The sequence below is a fragment of the Chelonoidis abingdonii genome, chromosome 3 (genome assembly GCF_003597395.2).
Source record: "Chelonoidis abingdonii isolate Lonesome George chromosome 3, CheloAbing_2.0, whole genome shotgun sequence".
Taxonomy (NCBI): domain Eukaryota; kingdom Metazoa; phylum Chordata; order Testudines; family Testudinidae; genus Chelonoidis; species Chelonoidis abingdonii.
The window spans coordinates 185500624-185521178 of record NC_133771.1 but is presented as its reverse complement, the minus strand read 5'-3'; the positions used below and the strand labels follow the sequence as shown (position 1 = coordinate 185521178).

At 46.1% G+C, this 20555-nt stretch overlaps 1 protein-coding gene across 2 annotated transcripts in view; it reads right to left on the bottom strand.

The window, feature by feature from the left end:
• Positions 1-249: 249 nt before the first annotated feature.
• The window catches only part of MSH2 (mutS homolog 2), a 139247-nt gene continuing 118941 nt past the window's right edge, over positions 250-20555 (bottom strand). For both annotated transcript variants that reach the window (XM_032771734.2, XM_032771733.2), the window contains exons 15-16: positions 18545-18717; positions 250-1883 (exon numbers count right to left, since the gene is read on the bottom strand). In XM_032771734.2, coding sequence (XP_032627625.1) covers positions 1713-1883; positions 18545-18717 — 344 coding nt within the window. In that variant the 3' untranslated portion in view covers positions 250-1712. The remainder of the gene's footprint in view (positions 1884-18544; positions 18718-20555) is intronic.

The following is a 20555-nucleotide window of genomic DNA, read 5'->3' as shown; positions in this document are numbered from 1 at the left end:
CAATCTTCAAAGGACTGCTAGCTTTCTTTAGATATAGTGAAACAAGTCAATCTAATTCAAACCCTGTGATTTCCTATGAATTTCTATAGTAATTTAAACCGATTCCCACTAAGGATCTATTATAAGAATGTTTGTGTATCAAGGAAATGGACTTGTATTGCTGCAGTACTCTGCACTGCTTTATACTACTTCTGACAAACTAGTTACTTTACAGACATAATACTGTATATAACTATTATACTTATATAGATATTTTCTTACAATGTTTAATATGAACATACTTAAAGTATACTGTATTCTAATTTAAAACAAATATAAGGTATTGTGGCAGAGTCCAATGTACTTAATCTCTACATCGAACTAACCTTTTTCCTACATCTGCTTGGGTATAATATGCTTATTTTCCAACTTATACTTGATTAAAAGTAAAAATGATCAACTTCAAGTTTAGTATGATAACCCTCTTAGAAACAAACATTCTAGTAATAAAATTATATGTACTCTACTCCAATAAGTGTATAGATCAGATCAAACACACACACACACACACACACACACACACACAATTAGTTTTTCAACAGCACAGTGCTATCAACATTCTTAACACACATTCTGGTTTAATCTCTGCTAGAGCATATACCAAGTCATGTCTGTCATCTTCAGCATATGTATGTTCTTATAATCCCACAGCCAGACACACCACTTTTTTTTATAAAGCTTTTCATACTGCCAGTTTCAGATATAAAGCAACATATATAGCTAACAGGCAAATGCTGCAGGCAAACTTGTACCTTCATGTGCTTCAGGGCTTGACAATAGAGGGAGATGACTGCACGCTGAATTGACACACACTAGCTGGTACACAGTATGCGAGACACAGTAATAGCACATGCACAGGACAGTTGTGTCCTCTTTCAATTCAAATCATTGCATATATAAGACAGGTCCTCTCCTCCCCCCCAGAAGCATGTTAAGTAGATCAGGTAAAATGAATTAGCTTTCTCCCTTCTGGAGAGTTCGGCTACGTGAATCTTATTTAACTCACAAAAGAAAGTTAATTGGTGGCATCATCCTAATTTCTGTTTGTTCAGATTACAACCCACCACACAACTGGCAGTCTCTGTACAATGAAGGGCTAGCACTGGAAAGGAAAGTGCACTAGCCTGTACTGTGTCTGGCTCAAGCAAGTGTAAACAATCCTTTGCACTTAAAGAGAGTATAATCAGAACCAGTTAAATTTCTAATCATTAGCTACGATTCCTTATCAAATGTTTTTCTAAAAGACATCACTAATCCAGCCTTGTTAAAACTAAAATTATCCCGGGTACTCCTTTGGACCAGCGAGTGCAGCATCAGTGATGACAATCAAAAACAACTGCAGTAGAGGGCAGCTGTAGATTTTGTGCTAGGACTGACAGTTTTCATAACTAACACAGCATGGTAAAAGTTATATATGGTTTGACTTTCTGGAAAAACTATGGTTCTCTTTTATTCACACTTCCCTGATAGAGAAACAATTTTATTGAAAATAGCAGTAACTAAACTATTACGCAGGTACAATAGGTACTCATTTAAAAAAGTAATTACAAGTCAGGAGAAAGTGTTGCTTCAGTAATGAGTACAAATCACCACAAAGCATAAAACCTACAAGACAAGAAAACAATAGTTCTTGTGACTTAAAACAATATCAAGCAGTGTCATTTTAGCTTTTTTCATGGAGTAACTTTTGTTCGGGAAACAATGTCATTCACAAAACCGTTATTCTTTGCCAGCACTTCAGCTTTCAGTTGTTTCAGTTTGGTTCTGATGTCTTCCTCTGACATGTCTCTCAAGGGCAATGCTTTCACTTTGCAAAGGAAATCCTGAATTATTTTTTCACCTTCCTGAAAGAAAAAGGAAAGCGTATTTAACCTTTAAGCTAATTCTCTTCCCAATCCCACCAAGGAAGCACCAAGAATAGAATTTCATTAAGTGTCAGAAGTTTTCCTGAAGTAAAGGATTTAGCAGAGCAATAAGTAGAGCAGGGGTCAGCAACCTTTCAGAAGTGTTGTGCCGAGTCTTCATTTATTCACTCCGATTTAAGGTTTTGCGTGCCAGTCATACATTTTAATGTTTTCAGAAGGCCTCTTTCTATAATATATAACTAAACTATTGTTGTATGTAAAGTAAATAAGGTTTTTAAAATGTTTAAGAGGCTTCATTTAAACTTAAATTAAAATGCAGAGCCCCCCAGAGCGGTGGCCAGGAGCTGGGCAATGTGAGTGCCACTGAAAATCAGCTCGCTTGCTGCCTTTGGAAGTAGAGCAATTAGCAGCAGAGCAATAAGAGAGTCCTTTCACCTTCTGATTGATGGGTAGAAATCATTTGTTGACAAACAAAAATTGTTAGGTTAGTAACTGTCCATGTAAAGATTTTAAAACCTGCTACTTTGAAAGGCTGGATCTACTGTGTTTCATATTTAAATCCCAGTCCGTAGTTTAGCTCTAGAGCTGTGCATTCGGTGAACATAAAGAGTATGTGATCGACAACAGCTGGAATACCTATACCACTATTGTGAAGCTAAACTTCAAATAGAAATGTTTTTAAAAACAAGGAAAGGACAAGTTGTTACCAAGCAACCAGAGACTGGCAGGCACCAAGTGGAACACATGAAAATAGAAACACTGTATGCATTTGCCTTTAAGGAAACCAATGAGCGGAACTTTTTAAAATTGAAGTGGTGTGCAATAAAACCAAACATTAAGAGCACCAAACAAATTGCTGACTAGTATTCAAAATCCCTGTGTTGGTAACACAATGTGTCAAGAGTACAAGATTCTGCATAAGCCTCTGTGCAACTCCAATGCAATCGCCTGCTTAATTCCATGGCTCCTGAAATTGAGATTTCCTAGCATGAGGTGCTTACGCAAAGCACATCCAGCGAGGAACCTTCATCAATCTAAAGGACTTGCAGATATAATAGCATATGTTTGCCTCTAGAAGTGATGTTAATGCATCTGGTAAGTTAAGACAGACACAACATCTGAAACGATTCAGTACTACTGCCTCTCCTTCTGAAGTGACACTGTATGGTATAACCTTAACAGTATTTTTAAAAAACCTAAGAAAGAAACACTTTCCCCTGCGTTGAGAGGTTTGCTACAGTAGGTTATAGCAATTTAATTTACATCAAATTAAGAGATGACAGAGTTTGAACTCAGACATGAGAAACAATTTTGCAGAGTATTTTACCCTGACCTTGATTAAGATGCAACAAAAGAACAGCCACTGGTAAAAAGTAACCTAAGTTGAGTAGACTGCATAGATTCCATACCTTCAGATGGGTCTGTACTCTGGAAACTCAACTGGAATCCTCTACTGGGCCATGACCACAGGGCTGTGTGTATGCTCCCTCACAGGGAGGAACATTCAGACTTGGGAGTACACTATTGTAAGGGACTGTTGTCCCAACAATCCCTCAGGTCCTTCCACTTACTCAGGACTCCACAACAAGATGATGCATTTATTAGGATTTATAAAAAGATTTATAGGAAGCAATGTGGATTTGGACTAAGTGTACTTGAAGAACTACAGCTACTGGCTAAGTTCCCTCTAAACTGCTATTAAGCCCCTCTCCAGCAGCCCCAGCACGGACCTGCCCCGGACTTGCCGCAGCTGGGGGAGAGGAGCCCCTCCCTCAGCTCAGTTGTGGTGAGAGCAGGCTTGGGGGTGGGGCGGTCCTGTCTCCTCATTGCAGCCTCAGGGCAGCTTGCACCCCAAACCTCTCATCCTCGGTCTCACCCCAGAGCCTTCACCCCCTGCACCCAGTCCTGAGCCCCCTCACCTCCAAATTGGTGCACATAAAATTCATTCAGCACATTAACATAAAAAATTAGAGGGAACACTGGCTACTGGTAATGAATTTTTGTCTGAGCATTGTTAGCATATGCACCCATTTCCTGTGACAGCAGCAAGTTAACCTCTCCCCTACCCACATACAGGAAGTGGGACTGATTGCAGAACCACTTTCCCAGTTGTATGTGAGACCTGCTACAAGTTGAGAAAGGAATACTGTATAACTCCATGACAGAGCGCCAGGTAGCCTCCTTGCATGTCTCTGTAACAAAGATATTTCTTAAACTATGGAAGTTGTTTGGGATATGGTGGCATAAGTGCCAAGGTTTTTAGATACTATGACACCAAGGTCATAACTCATCTACGCACAGACTGATGCATTAAGAATTTCTAAGACAAGATGGTTTCTTCAGATTTATCTCCACATGTCACAAACCTAGGAGACCTGCAAATAGATTTACATGCAGCAATGCAACTAGGATAAGGTGGATCCATTACTGGCATCCTTGGTGAAAAGGCAACATGGGATCATTATTGGCATAAGGTCTCTCAGAATGGCAGAGAAGCTATCTAGAGACTGTTACAAGAAAGCCTCCTGTTGCCTATTACTAGGAGGTATACTAGGGAATGAAACCTTGCTTAAGCCTATTAGAGGGGGAAAAATGGAAGAACAACAAGTAAAGAAGAACAATTTTAATTGGCAACTCATTTGCATGATCCATGCCAGCATCTAGTACTGAATGATCAATTGGTGCTGAGAAAGGCAACAGACCACTGGAACCATGGCAGTGTCTGAATCAGCTTCCCTTGACATCTGAGATTGCTCTCAGATCTGCATCTCCTCAACCTCCTCCCAGACTCTGCATAAGGCCAAGAGGGAACATTCATGCCTTTTCTTCCTCTGCTGAGGAAGAGGTAAAGTCTCAGCCCAAATCCTCTTATGGCCTTTGAACCTAAAAACTGCTATAAAACGCTGAAGTCTCAGAGTCCAAATAGCTAAGTCTTTGACTTTGAGCAGATTAACCAGTAATGCTTTCACCAACAATAGTAAGTTTACTCAAAGAACAAGAGTCTAAACGGGTATAGGCTAAAAACCTCCCCAGGGAAAAAAAGGGTTACTCACCCTTCCTAAGAGTTGTTCTTCAAAATGTGTTGTTCATGTCCATTCCATTGTAGGTGTGTGCGGTCCCCACATGTACCAGTGCTGGAAGTTTTTCCCTCAGTGGTATCTGTAGGGGACCAGCTCTGGCACCCTCTGGAGTTGCATGCATATGTGCCAGTATAAGGGGAGCCGCCACCCCGGTCCCCATCCCCTTCAGTTCCTTATTGCCGGAACTCCAGCAGAGGGGAAGGAGAGTGGGTACTGGAATGGACACGAGCAACACATTTTGAACAACAGTTACGAAAGGTGAGTAGCCATTTTTAATTCTCTGAGAGCTTGCTCATGTCCATACCATTGTAGGTGACTCCCAAGCAGTACCTCCAGAAGTAGATAGGAGTTCATGGACGTGTCGATTGCAACACAGCTCTGCCAAAACCAGCATCGTCTCTGGCCTGCTGGGTAATGGCATAGTGCTCCATAAAGGTGTGCACTGACGACCGTGTCGCATCTCTGCAGATATCCTGAGTAGGGAAATGAACCGGGAAAGCGGCCTATGATGCCTGAGCTCTAGCTGAATGAGCCGTCACTATCAGTGGAGAAGCGGCCTGTGCTATCTCATAGCAAGGATGGATACAGGTAGTGATTCAGGATGAAATCCTCTGAGAAGACACCAGAAGGCCCTTCATCCTGTAAGTTAGCACAATGAAGAGTTGAGTGGATCTGTGGAAGGACTTGGTGCACTCCAGGTAGAAAGCCTGGGCACGCCTGACATCTAGGGTGTGCAGACGCCTCTCCTTGTTTGATGTGTGAGGCTTTGGACAAAACACCGGGTGGAAGATATCCTGGTTAACATGGAATTGTGACACCAACTTTGGCAGAAAGGCTGAATGGGGACACAGCTGAATCTTGCAGAATACTGTATATGAGTATACAGTATTCTCAGAGACTCGCCTCGCTAACAGCTATGAGGAATGTGACCTTCTGTCATAAACAGATAGCTAAGGGTTAATGTTTCTTTTACCTGTAAAGGGGTTAACAAAGGGAACCAGACACCTGACCAGAGGACCAAGCAGGAAACTGGATTTTTCAAAGTGAGGGTGGGTTTGGCTTTGTTTCTTCTCTTTGGTTTCTCTCGGCTAGGAAGGAACAGCTTTTCTTTTTCTATCTTCAAACTTCTAAACTTCATTCTCCCCAGTTGTGAGTACAAAGGGAGCAAAGCAATAGGCTGTTATATGTTTTGGTTTGTATTTACATGTGTGGAGTTTGCTGGAATGTTTCAGATTGGATCTCTTTTTGAATCAGACTGGTTATTCATATTTTCTTATAAGCAATAGCCCTGTATTATGTCATCTTAATGCAGTGATCATGTTATGTGTTGTTTCTTTCTTGGTGTTCCACTTGGTTTCTGAACGCCGAGGCGTGATCCGGGTTATCCCATTCTGTATCTGGCCTTGGCTTGAAACAGTTTATAATCGTTCATTTGGTCCTTTGGCATTTCAGCCGCCACGTTGCTAAGGGTCCACTGAGGTGTGACCTCAGCTCTAGCATGTACTGTCTTCAGGATGCTGTACCCAATGCAGGCTCTTTCACAATTCTAAGAAGGTCTCAGTGTCATCACCTGCCTGTAGTTGGGAAATTTACCTGTGCGGTTGAACAATAATGGTGCCGGGGGTTAGGATTGGCTGCGTCTGATGCTTAGCCCGTTCTAATTCAAGGCCTGCCGATGGGCCTCTCTGTTTCTCCATCTCTTGTTGGAAAGGCTGCATCTTTGGCTGCTTGTTCTCTTTGTAGCTTTCCATCTCTCCGTGGAGGCTGCACTCTTGCTGCTTGTCTCTTTTATGGGATGCCTCCGGGCTTCTTGTTCGGCTAAATCGTTCCATCTGTCTTCTATTTCATTTTCATGTCTGATGTTGTGCTGTGCTTTTTCTTTTTCAGCTCCTTATTTGGAACTCATGGTTCTGTTTTCTTGTGTTGGGGGTCCCTCTGGTGTTTGTTGTCTGAACTGCTTGCTCTCTGTTCTGGATTCTAGCACTCCTTGTTTTTAAGTTTTCCTAGCTAATGTTTGATATGGAAATTACCAAACAAAAGCCCTTTATTACCTGTGGCTGTTTGCTGAATACTTGATTCCAATGGAATCCTGTTGTTTACACAAAGACCTGTAATGCTTCTTTAATGGCTCTGTGCTAAAAGCAACGTGCCAAAGCAGGCAGAAAAAAATTTCTCTCTGCTACTATTAAACCAAACCCTTTCTCTCTGCTAACCCCTAGCAGGAAAAAGAAAAATAATATGTCTACTGGCTTCTGGATTCTTTTCCACGGCTGCTGCCACCATGTAATAAGCCTCTGCCCAAATCTGGCCTTGAGCGCCAAATCTGGGGTCTAACATGAATCTCCCCCAAGTTATACCAGCTTGGATCGATCCGCTGCCACATCAGATTCATTTCAAACCTAGTCAAGCTAACCAGAGGATTCTCCCCCTCCTTCGTCCTAGCTTAACCAGAGAAAAATCCTCAAGCAGGTGTTTTAAAAAGAGAGCTTTAGATAAAGAACGAATTAAGCCGACAAGAAGCCCAGGAGGCATCCATAAAAGAGAACAAGCAGCCAAAGATGCAGCTTCCACGGAGAGATGGAAAGGCTACAAGAGAACAAGCAGCAAAGATGCAGCCTTTCCACAAGAGATGGAGAAACAGAGAGGCCCATCGGCAGGCCTTGGAATTAGAACGGGCTAACATCAGACGCAGCCAATCCTAAACCCCCGCACCAGTTATTGTTCAACCGCACAGAAATTTCCAACTACAAGGCAGGTGAGACACTGAGACCTTTCTTAAAAATGTGAAAGAGCCTGCATTGGGTACAGCATCCCTGAAGACCAGTACATGCTAGAGCTGAGGTCACACCTCAGTGGACCCTTGCAGACGCGGCGGCTGAAATGCAAAGGACCAAATGAACGATTATAAACTGTTTCAAGCCAAGGCCAGATACAGAATGGGATAACCCCGATCACGCCGTCGGCGGTTCAGAACCAAAAGTGGGAAACCAGTGGGTCATTTCCCAAACATGGCCTTACTACGTTGGGAAGCATTTTGACACCTGGATATCAGGAACCAGGGGTTTACAAACCTAAGAACTGTGCCACCTCATGACAATGGAGCAGTTCTTTGGATGGGTGTTCGCTGAGGACATAATAGGGTACATCCTAGATTGGAAAAACCAAAACCTCACCGAGGCGGGAGATTGGAGCCAAATGGATGGAAGTGGCATGTAAGAAAGCAAGAAAGCTACTGTAAAGGGGAATGAAACCCGGGGCCACACCGACAAGTAAACCCTACAACCGGAGGCAACCAAACCACACCTTACAACCCAGGGAAGCCACAGGACACCCTCACCAGTCACCCACCTCACCAGTCTTCAGTAACTTTACCTTCAACCGTTGACCCGTTATCTGGAAGATGTATAAGTTGTCATGAAATGGACATGTAAAGGCCAACTGCCCGAACAACCCACCCAGGTGGCAAGTCATTACACCACCATCACTCCAAAGATTCCTGGCCCAGATCCTCTCAAATCCCTTGGAGCGAAGGAAACAATTTGGAGTGGGCGGAAAGAAGTGTTACCGCGTTGGAGAGACACGAGAGCACAGTTGTCAGCTATCCACCAATCCTTCGTGGATCCCAAACTCATCAACCAAAGCCAAGTGACCATTACCCCTTCATTTCACAAGCCTGGTGGACTTGCCTACAGCTGAACTGCCTGTCCAGTCAGGGCTGGTCAGGATGGGTAGACTTTTGCCAGTCTATGACAATATATTCTATCCCATGCTTACTGGGGGAAGACTTGGCCAACCAGATTGAAGCGGGCCAAGAGAGTTGGAATGGTTACAAGCAGCCAAACAGGCAGCTTCCAGAACCCATTCCTGTTCCTGATGCGCTACCACAGAGGAACCTGTCTGTTGTTACCAGAGACCCATACCGAGGTAGTTGGACCCGGATTCCCATGCCAACGGCTGAACCAAGCCACAGCACCTCCAGTCCCAGGCTGGAACTGGGCAGCAACAGCACCAGTCACCAGCAAGTACAACCACACTTCAACCCCACGCCAGAAGGCGACCCAGCGAGGCCTGAACTGCCGAAGTCAACAGACAACCATACCAAGAGGCTCAGCCAGAGCCTGACATACCACCAGTGCCGTGCCGGCTGGCAGCCTCTTTTGGGTGTTCGCGGGTTGTTCCTGATGCCTGCAACATGCAGAGACAACTCTCCCCGAACTCGCTCAGTCACTCTCATCGTTCCTAGATGGTACTAAGCGTGAGCCACAGTCTGCCGAAGAACTGGTGTTCCCACTCTCAAGGGACCGTTCCAGACTGGCAGGAAGCAGATGACCAAACCTTAGAAAAGCTTTTGGGTGGCGGCACGGAGCAACCCACCGGCCTCTCAGCTCTTCTCACAGATCCCGGTTTGTTTATAGACAAGGACTTTTATACAAGGAAGTTCTTTCTGCTGGACACCAGGAAGAATGGCAGCCCGCAACCAAACGGTTGGTGGTTCCAACTAAGTACAGGGGGGAAGCTCTTAAGCTTAGCCCTATGTCATTCCCAGTGTCATGCTGGGAGTTGAACAGAACCAAAGACAGGTGGGGAAGTCCTTCCCACTGGGAGGGATGGGAAGGAAGTGCCAGTATGTCCAGTCTTGTGAGGTGTGCCAAAGAGTGGGAAAATTCCCCAAGGACCCTGGTCAAGGCTCCTCTCCAGCCACTCTCCATAAATGAGGTCCCATTTCATGCCGAGTAGCTGGTGGAAATTTCTGGGTCCTTCCCGAGAAAGACACCCAGGGGGAAAGCAGTACGTACTGACTTTCGTGGACTTGCTACCCGATGGCCGGACGCAGTAGCTCTTAGGGCAACACCACGAGTAAAGCGGTGTGCCAGGCCCTAACAGACAATTTTTTGCCAGGGTAGGTTGGCCCTCCGATATCCTTACAGATTCAGGATCTAATTTCCTGGCAGGCACCATGAAAGGACCTGTGAGAAACTCATGGGGGGTGAATCCACTTGTTGCCACCGTCCACCATTCAAACCATGCCTGGTTCGAAAGGGTTTTAATGGAACTTTTGGGGGCCATGATCCGTAAATTCGTGTAATGAATACTCCAACGACTGGGACCTAGTGCTGCAGCAAGTATGCTCTGTTGCTTACAGGCCTTGTACCACATCCAGTTTAGGGTTTTCACCATGAACTTGTGTATGGGCCACGAGGTTAGGGGCATTACAGTTGTTGAAAGCTAACAATGGGAGGGGTTTACACCCTCTCCAGGAAACTAACATTTTCTGGACTTTGTAGCAACCTACAAAACACCCTCAGGACATTCTCTAGCCCTTGCAGAGAGAAAACCTTAAAGGATCACTCAGGAAAACAAAAGGCCTTGGTATGAATAAACATACCGAGACCGTTCCTTCAAGAGGGAGCCAGGTTATGGTCTTGAAGGCGCAACAGGCCCATAAGATGGAAGCATCATGGAAGGCCATTCACGGTCCTAAGAGCGCCGGGGGATGCTGTTAACATACCTCATAGCATTTTCCCAATTCCTCACTAAACCGAAGTGTACCATGTTAATTTCTCTCAAGCCCTTTTACTTCCAGAGACTTACAGTTTGTCAGTTTACCCGTCCGGGGGAGATTGACGCTGAGTGGCCTGACGGTGGTGTCTACTACAACGGGAAAAAGGACGGGTCTGGCGTGGAAGAGGGTGAAACCTCTCAACCCACCCTGGAACGTCTGCAGCGGCAGCAAATCAAGGAGCTGTGCCTAGCTTCGCCCCTGTTCTCAGCCCACTCCAGGACGGAAACTGAACAGGACATTACCACTCCATGACAACAGTAATGCTCACCCAATTAGACCACCACCTACCGGGTGTCCCCTTCCGCAACAGCTGCTATAGAACGGGAGATCCAGGAACATGCTACAGATGGTTATTATACGCTCATCTAAGTGCATGGCATCTCCAGTGTTCTGGTTACTCCCAAAACCGATGGGGAAATTACGCTTTTTTGCAGGAACTACCGTAAGTAAATTTGGCAGTAACTGTCCAGACAACTATTCCAATTGCCATGCACAGATGAGCTATTTGGGAGAAGTTGGACGGCCCAGTTTTCATCTCTATCAATAGACTTAACCAAGGGGTACTGGCAAGTACCACTCGAAAACTTGCCAGGAAAGGTCAGCATTCGTTCACCCATGCAAGGTGGGTATATGAATTTAATGTATTTCCTTTCGGGCTGTGAATGCACCCGCACCTTCCAAGAGGCTGGTAGATGGTCTACGACAGGACTGGGAGAAATGCAGTTGCCTACCTCGCATGATTGTGGCCATTTTTTCAGACTCCTTGGCCCGAACACCTAAGTTAACCTGTGAAAAGGTCTTTTGAAGCGTAATCAGGCAGGCAGAACTGACAGTTAAGGCCAAAAAGTGTCAAATCGGCCAAAACAGAAGTGACGTTACCTGGGACCACCAGGTGGTCGAGGAACCATAACACCTCCTTACAGGCCAAGGGGATGCTATCCAAAAGTGGCCTGTCCCAAAGTCAAGAAACAGGTCCAATCCCTTCTTAGGCTTGGGCCGGTACTACAAGCGTTTTGTACCACACTACCAGCAAATCGCTTTGCCCCACTACCGAACTGACAGAAAAAACCCAAGCCAAATACAGTGTACATGGACGGTATGAGTGTTAGGAGGCTTTACCAAACTTAAGGTGGCATGTCTGACTGTGCTAAGGGCCACAGACTGACAAACACCATTCCTAGTAACCACCAATGCCTCTGAGCGTGTGGTATATGGAGCAGTTCTCATGCAGGAAGACCGGATCACAATCCTCCGTCACTTCTGCTGAGAAACACACTCAGACGGGGAAGCAACTGGTCAGTCAGTGAAAAGATGCTAACGCCATTGGGTGTAGTGCCCGAAAGCTACGCCATACCGTTTGGGGACGGCGGGTTCGAGCTACAAACTGACCATGCTGACCGCTAAAGTGGATTCATACAGCCAAAGGGAAACAACAAAAAACTTCTTGTTGGAGTTAGCTCTCCAAGATTTTGAATTTGAAATTCAACACATTTCAGAGCTTCTAACAAAGTAGCTGATGCCCTTCCCATGAGAGTTTCCCGGAATACGCTGGTTAAACTTGATCCTAAGATGTAGAGTTTGTTAGTTACATGCTTTAGTAGTATATGTAAGGTGCATGTGTTGTAAACCCTTTCTTTTTATTTAAAATCTAGTAGAAATCACCGCACAGTGAAATTTACACGCAGCCTTGATTTGGGGGCCATTGTCATAAACAGATAGCTAAGGGTTAATGTTTTCTTTTACCTGTTAAAGGGGTTTAACAAAGGGAACCAGACACCGCTGACCAGAGGACCAATCAGGAAAACCGGATTTTTCAAAGTGAGGATGGGTTTGGCTTTGTTTCTTCTCTTTGTTCCTCGGCTAGGAAGGAACACTTTTCTTTTCTATCTTCAACTTTCTAAATTCAAGTTCCCCAGTTGTAAGTACAAAGGAGCAAAGCAATAGGCTTTTTATGTTTTGGTTTGTATTTACCTTATGGAGTTTGCCGATGATTATATTTCAGATTGGATCTCTTTTGACATCCAGACTGGTTATCAATTTCTTATACAATAGCCCTGTATTATGTCATCTTAATGCCGTTGATCATATGTTATGTTTGTTGTTTCTTCTTCTTTCTTTTTATATAAAGCTTTCTTTTTAAAACCTGCTTGAGGATTTTTCTCTGGTTAAGGCTAGGAGCGAAGGGAGGGGGAGAATCTCTTTGTGTTAGCTTGACTAGGTTTGAATGCATAGCCTCAGGGGGAAGGTAAATTGCCCTCTCTGGTTTGCATTCAAGGAGTGAAGTACAGTATCGCCCAGGATAACCCAGGGAGAGGGAAAGCTGGGGATAAAATAGAGGAGACAAGGGGAGGTACTTGTTTTCCCTGTGGTAGGAGACCCAGGGGTTCTGGGTCTTGGGGGGTTCCCCAGGGATAGGTTTGGGCGACCCCGGGGGCGATCAGGAGCCCTGAATCCTGATTGGTGGCAGCGAGATCAGATCCAAGCTGGTATAAGCTTGGGGGGAGATTCATGCTAAGCCCCCAGATTTTGGACGCTAAGGTCCAGATTTGGGACAGAGGCTTATTACACCTTCTATGACAGTTGTGAAAGAGAGAGCAGGAAGCCAGAGGACCGAAGGGAGGGCCAGTGAGCCTGGAGAGGACCAGGTTGAGATCCCATTGGGGAACTGGATCCCAAACAGGTGTAAAAAGTCTTTCAAGGCCTTTCAGGAATCTGATCATCATCTCGTGTGAGAATACTGATCTACCCTGGATGTGAGGGTGGAAGGCCAATATGCCAAGTACACCTTGATCGATGAAAAGGTGAGGCCCTCGTGCTTTAAGTGAAGCAGGTAATTCAGGATGGATTGTAGAGTTGACTGGACCAGAGAGAGATTCTGCTCTGACGCCCAGCATGAGAAGCACTTCTGCTTTGTCAGGTAAGTTGCTCTGGAGGAGGGTTTTCTGCTTTCCAAAAGAACCTGCCAGACCTGACTAGAGCAGGCTTGTTCCTCAAGATTTACCCACACAGCATCTATGCTGTGAGGTGGGAGAGGCGAGGTTTGGGTGCAGTAACTGTCTGGAATCCTGAAGGAGCAGGTCCTGGGCAGTTGGGATGAGTCCACAGGGCTGCTACAGCTAAGTCCATGAGTGTGCCGAATCAATGTTGGCAAGGCCAAGCTGGGGTGATCATGACTCGTACCTTGTCCCTCTTGATCTTCAAGTCGCCCTGGGGCACACCCTCAAAAGGCCTGCTTGCTACCCAGATGATGGTGGGTAGACCCCAACTGAGCAGAGAAGGTTGGTAGTTGGCCCTGGTGGCGCTTATAGCTGTTACCCTTCTTGCGGTAGGGCTCTGACCTGGACTGGCTCCCTAAACTCTGGGTCTGCTGTGGTTTGAATCACTTCCTTGCAGGTGCAGGAGCACAAAGACCCAGGGAGCACAGTGTAGCCCTGAAATCTTTTAGGCCATACAATTTGTTGTCTATTTGGTCCAAGAACAGCGCCAGGCCATCGAAGGGAAGGTCCTGGATTGACTGTTGAACCTCTACCAAGAGCCCGGATGACTTTAGTCAAGATGCCCTTCTCATGGACATGGCCGAAACCATGGTCCTGGCGGTAGAGTCTGCCATGTCTGAGGCTGCTTGGAGGGCAGCCCTCATCACTGTCTTGCCCTCCTCAAGAATGGCGAGGGTCTCCAGCTTACAGTCCTCTGGCAACAAGTCCACAAACTTGGCCATGGATTGCCAAATGTTATCATCATATCGTCCAAGCAGGGCTTGGCGGTTGGCCCTCATAATTGGAGGCTGGCAAGCGAATAAATCTTTCTGACAAACAAATCGAGCCTATGTGCATCATTGTTTTTAGGGATCGAACCAGGTTACCCCTGCCTGTCATGCTCATTGGCAGTGGATATGACCAAAGAACTCGGGGAGGGGTGGGTGTAAAGGTATTAGAAGCCTTTAACTAGGACTATTTCCTCTCCGCATGCTTGGAGATGGGGGGCAGGGAAGAGAGAGTTTGCCACAAAGCCTTGATTAACATTACAACCCCCTTTGGGATGGGCAGGGCCACACTGGAAGGGGCTTCTGTGCTCAATATGTCAAATAGGGTGTCAGAGGGTTCCGACAATACCTTGGTCTCCAGCCTCAGATTTGCTGCCACTCTTTTAAGTAGCTCCTGGGGAGCTTTGATGCCATCCTGGGGAACCGTGTGGGAGGGCCCCACCACTGCCTCATGAGGTGAAGAGGATGAAGTGGTGGGCACAGGTGAGTCAACCAACTCCATTTCCCTTGCTGGGGGAGCCTCAGCCAAGGCTGGCTGCCCCTGGGCATCCTGCTCCAACTCCTCTTCTGAGTCTGGGGGTAGTCGGGAGACTGTCGCCGATTGCTTCTCAAATGTCCCTGAGACCGATTGCGGCACGTGCTGTGATATCTGACGGGTTTCAGAACTGCCACGGAGCTGGCCACTGGCCCTGAGGCCACAAGCTTTCTGGCAGTCCCGGGGGAAATTCCGATGCCACTGATGGGTGACGTTGGCCTGTGGGCACTGCGACCTCCTTGCCTTCTGAGCCTGAGGAGGAAGAGACTTGTCTTGGGGACCAGAGTGGTACCACTGCCGTCTCCTTGCCCTTACCATGCTGGCTGTTCCTGTGCTCTTCCCTTGGGGACTGGTGCCAGGATGTCAGACCTTGGTATTGTGCCTCTGGTGAAGGCGCTCGGCGGATCGGGGATGGTAGCCTGGTGATCGACGCCTCACAGTCTGGGAACGGTCCCAGGGCTCCAGTGACCTTTGTCTTGACTCCAAAAACCCGTATCATTGATCTAGAGACTTGTGTCGTGACTCTGGGGACCAGCATCGAGAGTCAGGGGATCAGTGCTGAGAGCCTGGAGAGCGACGCGGATGCTCAGGAGACCTGTGCTGGGCCTCTGGAGACTGGCAGAATGCCTTGGGAGGTCTGCGCCGGATAGCCGGTGATTGACGCTGGGATTCTGGATAGTGGTACTTGGAGTCCGGGGAGCAGTGCCGGGAGCTCCGGCAGGCCAGCCGGCTTGTGTCAGAGGGACAATAGTGCCTTTCTGGAGATTGCTGGCAGAATGCCGCCTGTGATGCTGCTGGGGAGTGATGCTGCAGAGATGGGGATCATTGTAAGGGCCACAGGGCTTGTCTCTCAAGCAGGCAACTTCTCTCGCACGTTTCGGCAGCACCAGAAGGGACAATATGTCCTTAAGCAGCCTGAAAGGCCTCTGGCATGGATGGCACTGCCAGGTGCTGGGTGCTTCTGCCACTTCCTGGGGTGGTGGGTGGGTCCCAGAGGGGCTCGACAGATCAGTTGGTGATGCTGGAGCCTGGCTGTGCTCCGGAAGGGATGAGCTGCCCCACATAGGTCTTTGCTCGGCTCCAGCTTTCTTCTTCCCTTTATGGGACATGGGAGACCACCCTCTCCTGGTGTGTTTATTCCGCTTCTTAGCAGGTACTGGTGACGAGGATCGGCACCAGTCAGAGGTTGGGGACCGTGGGTTGCTCCACACCAACGCGGAGGTGCTTGGAGCGGAGTCCGATCTAGCCATCTCGGAGGCCGGTGTGAGGGCCTGCTCCATAAGGAGCGCTTGAAGCCCAAAGGGTCAGTCCTGGGGCCGGTTTTGTTCAATATCTTCATTAATGATCTGGAGGATGGCATGGTTTGCCCCCTCTGCAAGTTTGCAGATGACACTAAACTGGGAGAAGTGGCAGATATGCTGAAGAGTAGGGATAGGATACAGAGGGACCTAGACAAATTAGAAGATTGGGCCAAAAGAAATCTGATGAGGTTCAACAAGGACAAGGGCAGAGTCTTGCACTTAGGATGGAAGAATCCCACGCACTGCTACAGACTAGGGATCGAGTGGCTAGGCATCAGTTCTGCAGAAAAGGACCTACGGGTTATAGTGAACGAGAAGCTGGTTATGAGTCAACAGTGTGCCCTTGTTGACAAGAAGGCTAACGGCATTTTGGGCTGTATAAGTAGGAGCACTGCCAGCAGATTGAGAGATGTGATCATTCCCCTCTATTTGGCACTGGTGAGGCCTCATCTGGAGTACTGTGTCCAGTTTTGGGCCCCACACTACCAGAAGGATGTGGAAAAATTGGAAAGAGTCCAACAGAGGGCAACAAAAATGATTAGGGTCTGGAGCACATGACTTATGAGGAGAGGCTGAGGGAACTGAGATTGTTTAGTCTGCAGAAGAGAAGAATGAGGGGGGATTGGACAGCTGCTTTCAACTACCTGAAAGGGGGTTCCAAAGAGGATGGATCTAGGCTGTTCTCAGTGGTAGGAGATGATGAAGTAATGGTCTCAAGTTGCAGTGGGGGAGGTTTAGGTTGGATATTAGGAAAAACTTTTTCATTAGTAGGGTGGTGAAGCACTGGAATGGGTTACCAGTGGGAGGTGGTGGAATCTCCTTCCTTAGAGTTTTTAAGGCCCAGCTTGACAAACTCCTTACTGGGGTGATTTAGTTGAGGATTGGTCCTGCTCTGAGCAGGGGGTTGGACTAGATGATCTCATGAGGTCCCTTCCATCCCTGATATCTATGATTCTATGACGTTCCAGCACTGTCACTTGCGGTAAGAAGGAACTGAAGGGGGTGGGTTGGGGGGCGGCGGCACCCCTTATACCAGTGCATACGTGCACCACTCCAGAGCGTGCCAGAGCCGGTCCCCTACAGATACCACTCAGGGAAAATCTTCTGGCACCAGTGCATGTGACAAGCACATATACCTACAATGGAATGGACATGAGCAAGCACTTGAAGAAGAATGACTTTCATTTTACATAACACACATCTGGTATGCTAATCTTTGATATTAATGTTAAAAAAATTTAGCGTCTGTACATCTGGATATAGTGCTTAGATTATCCACAAATACAAAGTTTGTTTTAAAAGTCATAAGATACATATAGATAAGATAAAATACGTATATAGTGAATAATCAGCAATAAACCAAATTTAGGTGATATAATTTTAACAATACAGTTTAGATATTAGAATCCGAATACTGGGGTATATCACTCATGAAAAGTTGTAGAGAGTTTTCATTGTGGAAAACAAAATATATTAATGAGTTAAGATTGTCCCTCAGTAACAGAGAATTTAGGGTAGGTTGTCTATTTAGAAAATACAATCCATGAAGGAAGTACTTCAGTTACTTTCCTGACTGCACTTCCCACCGGAACTCCAGCTCCATCTCTCCTGGTATTGCCAAAATCCGGTGATGTGTTCATGTAGATGTCCCTCGACCACCTGATGGCATCTAACACCATGAGTTGCTGCATCAGCCAAGCGTAGCACTGACTGAGTCCACATTCTCTTAATACTTAGAAAACAATATGAACCTAACTTTTTACAGGAATCAACTATCCTGAACAGGCCTGTTTGAGGTTGAAGAAATTAGTGCAGATGAACCCTCATGTAACAGGACAAAGACAGTGGGTCAACTGCAGAGCCATGCAAACTACAAACCTAACAAATGCGAGAGCTAGTTACATATAAACTAAATTACAACCCAAAGGCGCACCCTCCCACACACACACCCCCAGAACAAGCCAACCAACTAACCAATCAATCAATTCTGGCCTTCAGCCCATTGGAGAATGAAAACACTGAGAGATAGTTGGAGCCCTGGTCCCATATATGCCTTCAGTCCGTACTGTTCAGCTCAGCAAGAAGACATGCATGCAACTCCACCCACTGCTTTCTTAAGGGTTCATGTGCATCTCCCCGGAGGGGAGCTCTAAACTGACAACTCTAGAGAAGATGACATTCCCAGAGACTGACATTTTTCTGACCTATTTAAACAGTGGCTAAATGTAGCAAAATACAATTCTGCAACCTGTTTGTTCCCAGAAAGGATGAAAGGCTTTTGCCAGTCACCATCTTTTCATTCAAAATAATGTATTGTTTGTGTATAACTTTTTTCAGTGAATAATGGTTATCAGTCTGACTACCTGACATGGGTTTTGTTCGGCCTATGTTAACAAACCTCTTTTTCTCTGTAGCGTCTCTTAGCTGCTGGCTCTCCTTCAGATTCCTCAGGTTTTCCAATAGTTTGGAACTCCTCTAGCTCCAGAGCCTTCTCTTTTGCACTCTCTATTACATGCTTTGGAAAAGCGGCAAGCTCTGCTACATGTATTCCAAAACTCTGATCACAGACACCTGGAGAAAAATAAATAAAGTTAACTCTCAGGCGAAAGTATTTACAATGACTAAAAGATCATAAAAACAAGCCTTGCAATATTTCTCTCTTGATATAATTTAGGTTCTCCCAATATTTCTTGACTTACAGCCACTTAGTCTATATTTGATAACATCCTAGGAAATGTGTTATTTGCCTATAGCCCTGCACAGAATAGTGCAAAGAAAGTACATGACATTTCTTTAAGTTACAATAATTTTTATCTTCGGTATTTTAGTACTTTCCTCAGTTTCACCCAAGCATTTTGGTATGGAGCTCTGCAACATATAATTAGCTATGCCAAGATATAAGTCCAAAAATATGCACAGAAAGCTATGAAGGAACTTGGAGGTTTATTTTATAGATGTTGATGGCTGATACATCATGGCATACTCCTTTCATTTCAGGCGTTAAGGCCCACAGGAACCATAATGATCATCTAGTCTAACCTCCTGCACATCGCAGACCATAGAACAGGGATCGGCAATCTTTGGCACGTGGCCCGCCAGGGTAAGTCCCCTGGTGGGCCATGCCGGTTTGTTTCCCTGCTGCATCCGCAAGTTTGGCCGATTGTGGGTCTCACTGGGGACTGCAGGAAGCGGTACGGGCCAAGGGATGTGCTGACCGCCGCTTCCCAGCCCCCACTGGCCTGGAGCGGTGAACCGTGGCCAGTGGGAGCCGCGATCAGCTGAACTTGCGGATGCGGCAGATAAACAAACTGGCCCGGCCTGCCAGGGTGATTACCCTGGCAGGCCATGTGCCAAAGGTTGCCGATTCCTGCCACAGAACTTCATCCACTCACTCCTGTAATAGGTCTCTAACCTCTTGCTGAGTTACTCAAGTCCTCAAAACTTGATTTAAAGACTTCAAATGAGAGACTCCACATTTCTAGTTTCAACCAGAAAGTGACCCATGCCCCACACTGCAGAGGGGGACAAAAATCCTCCAGGGTCTCTGCAAATCCAACCTAGGGGAAAATTCCTTCCGAACTCCAAATATGGGGATCAGTTAGATTCTGAATTTGTGGGTTAGACCCACCAGCCAATTTATTTCCATTTGGGCCAAAATTGGCCCTTAACTTAACTCCTCTCCCTACTTGGTGTTTTCTCTCTATAAAAACATCAGAGGGATAATCAGATCTCCCCTCAGCCGTTGTTTTGTTAGGCTAACAAAGCCAAACTTCTTAAGTCTCCTCTTGTAAGGCAGGGTTCTCCATTCTTTGGATCATCCTAGTAGCCCTTCTCTGCACTTGTTCCAGTTTGAATTAATCTTTTTTAAACAATGGAGAACAGAATTGCACACAGTATTCCAGATGAGGTCTTATCAGTATCTTGTACTATAATAATGCTTCCCTCTCTCTACTGGAAATACCTCACCTGATGCGTCCTAGGATTATATTATCATTTTTCACAGCTGTGATTGATCAATACATCCAAGTCTTCTCCTGGGTTTCCAACCGATAAGGCTCTAGCTCGGGACCTCTCAGGGGGTCCCGAGCTGTCATCCTCCACCCCAAACCCTGCTTTGCCTCCAGCTTTTATACATTTAACACCATTATAAATAAGTGTTTTTAATGCATAAGGGGGGTCGCAATCAGAGGCTTGCTGTGTGAAAGGGGTCACCAGTACAAAAGTCTGAGAACCTCTGCTCTAACTTATAGCAAAAATTCTTGTTGTTAGTCCCTACGTGCATAACCTTGCCCTGTGAACTATTATATTTAATCCCATATCTATTGCTCCAGTTTTCAAGGTCATCCAAATCTCCTTGTATGAAATTGTGGTTCTCCTCTGTATTGGCAATACCTCCCAACTGTGTCATG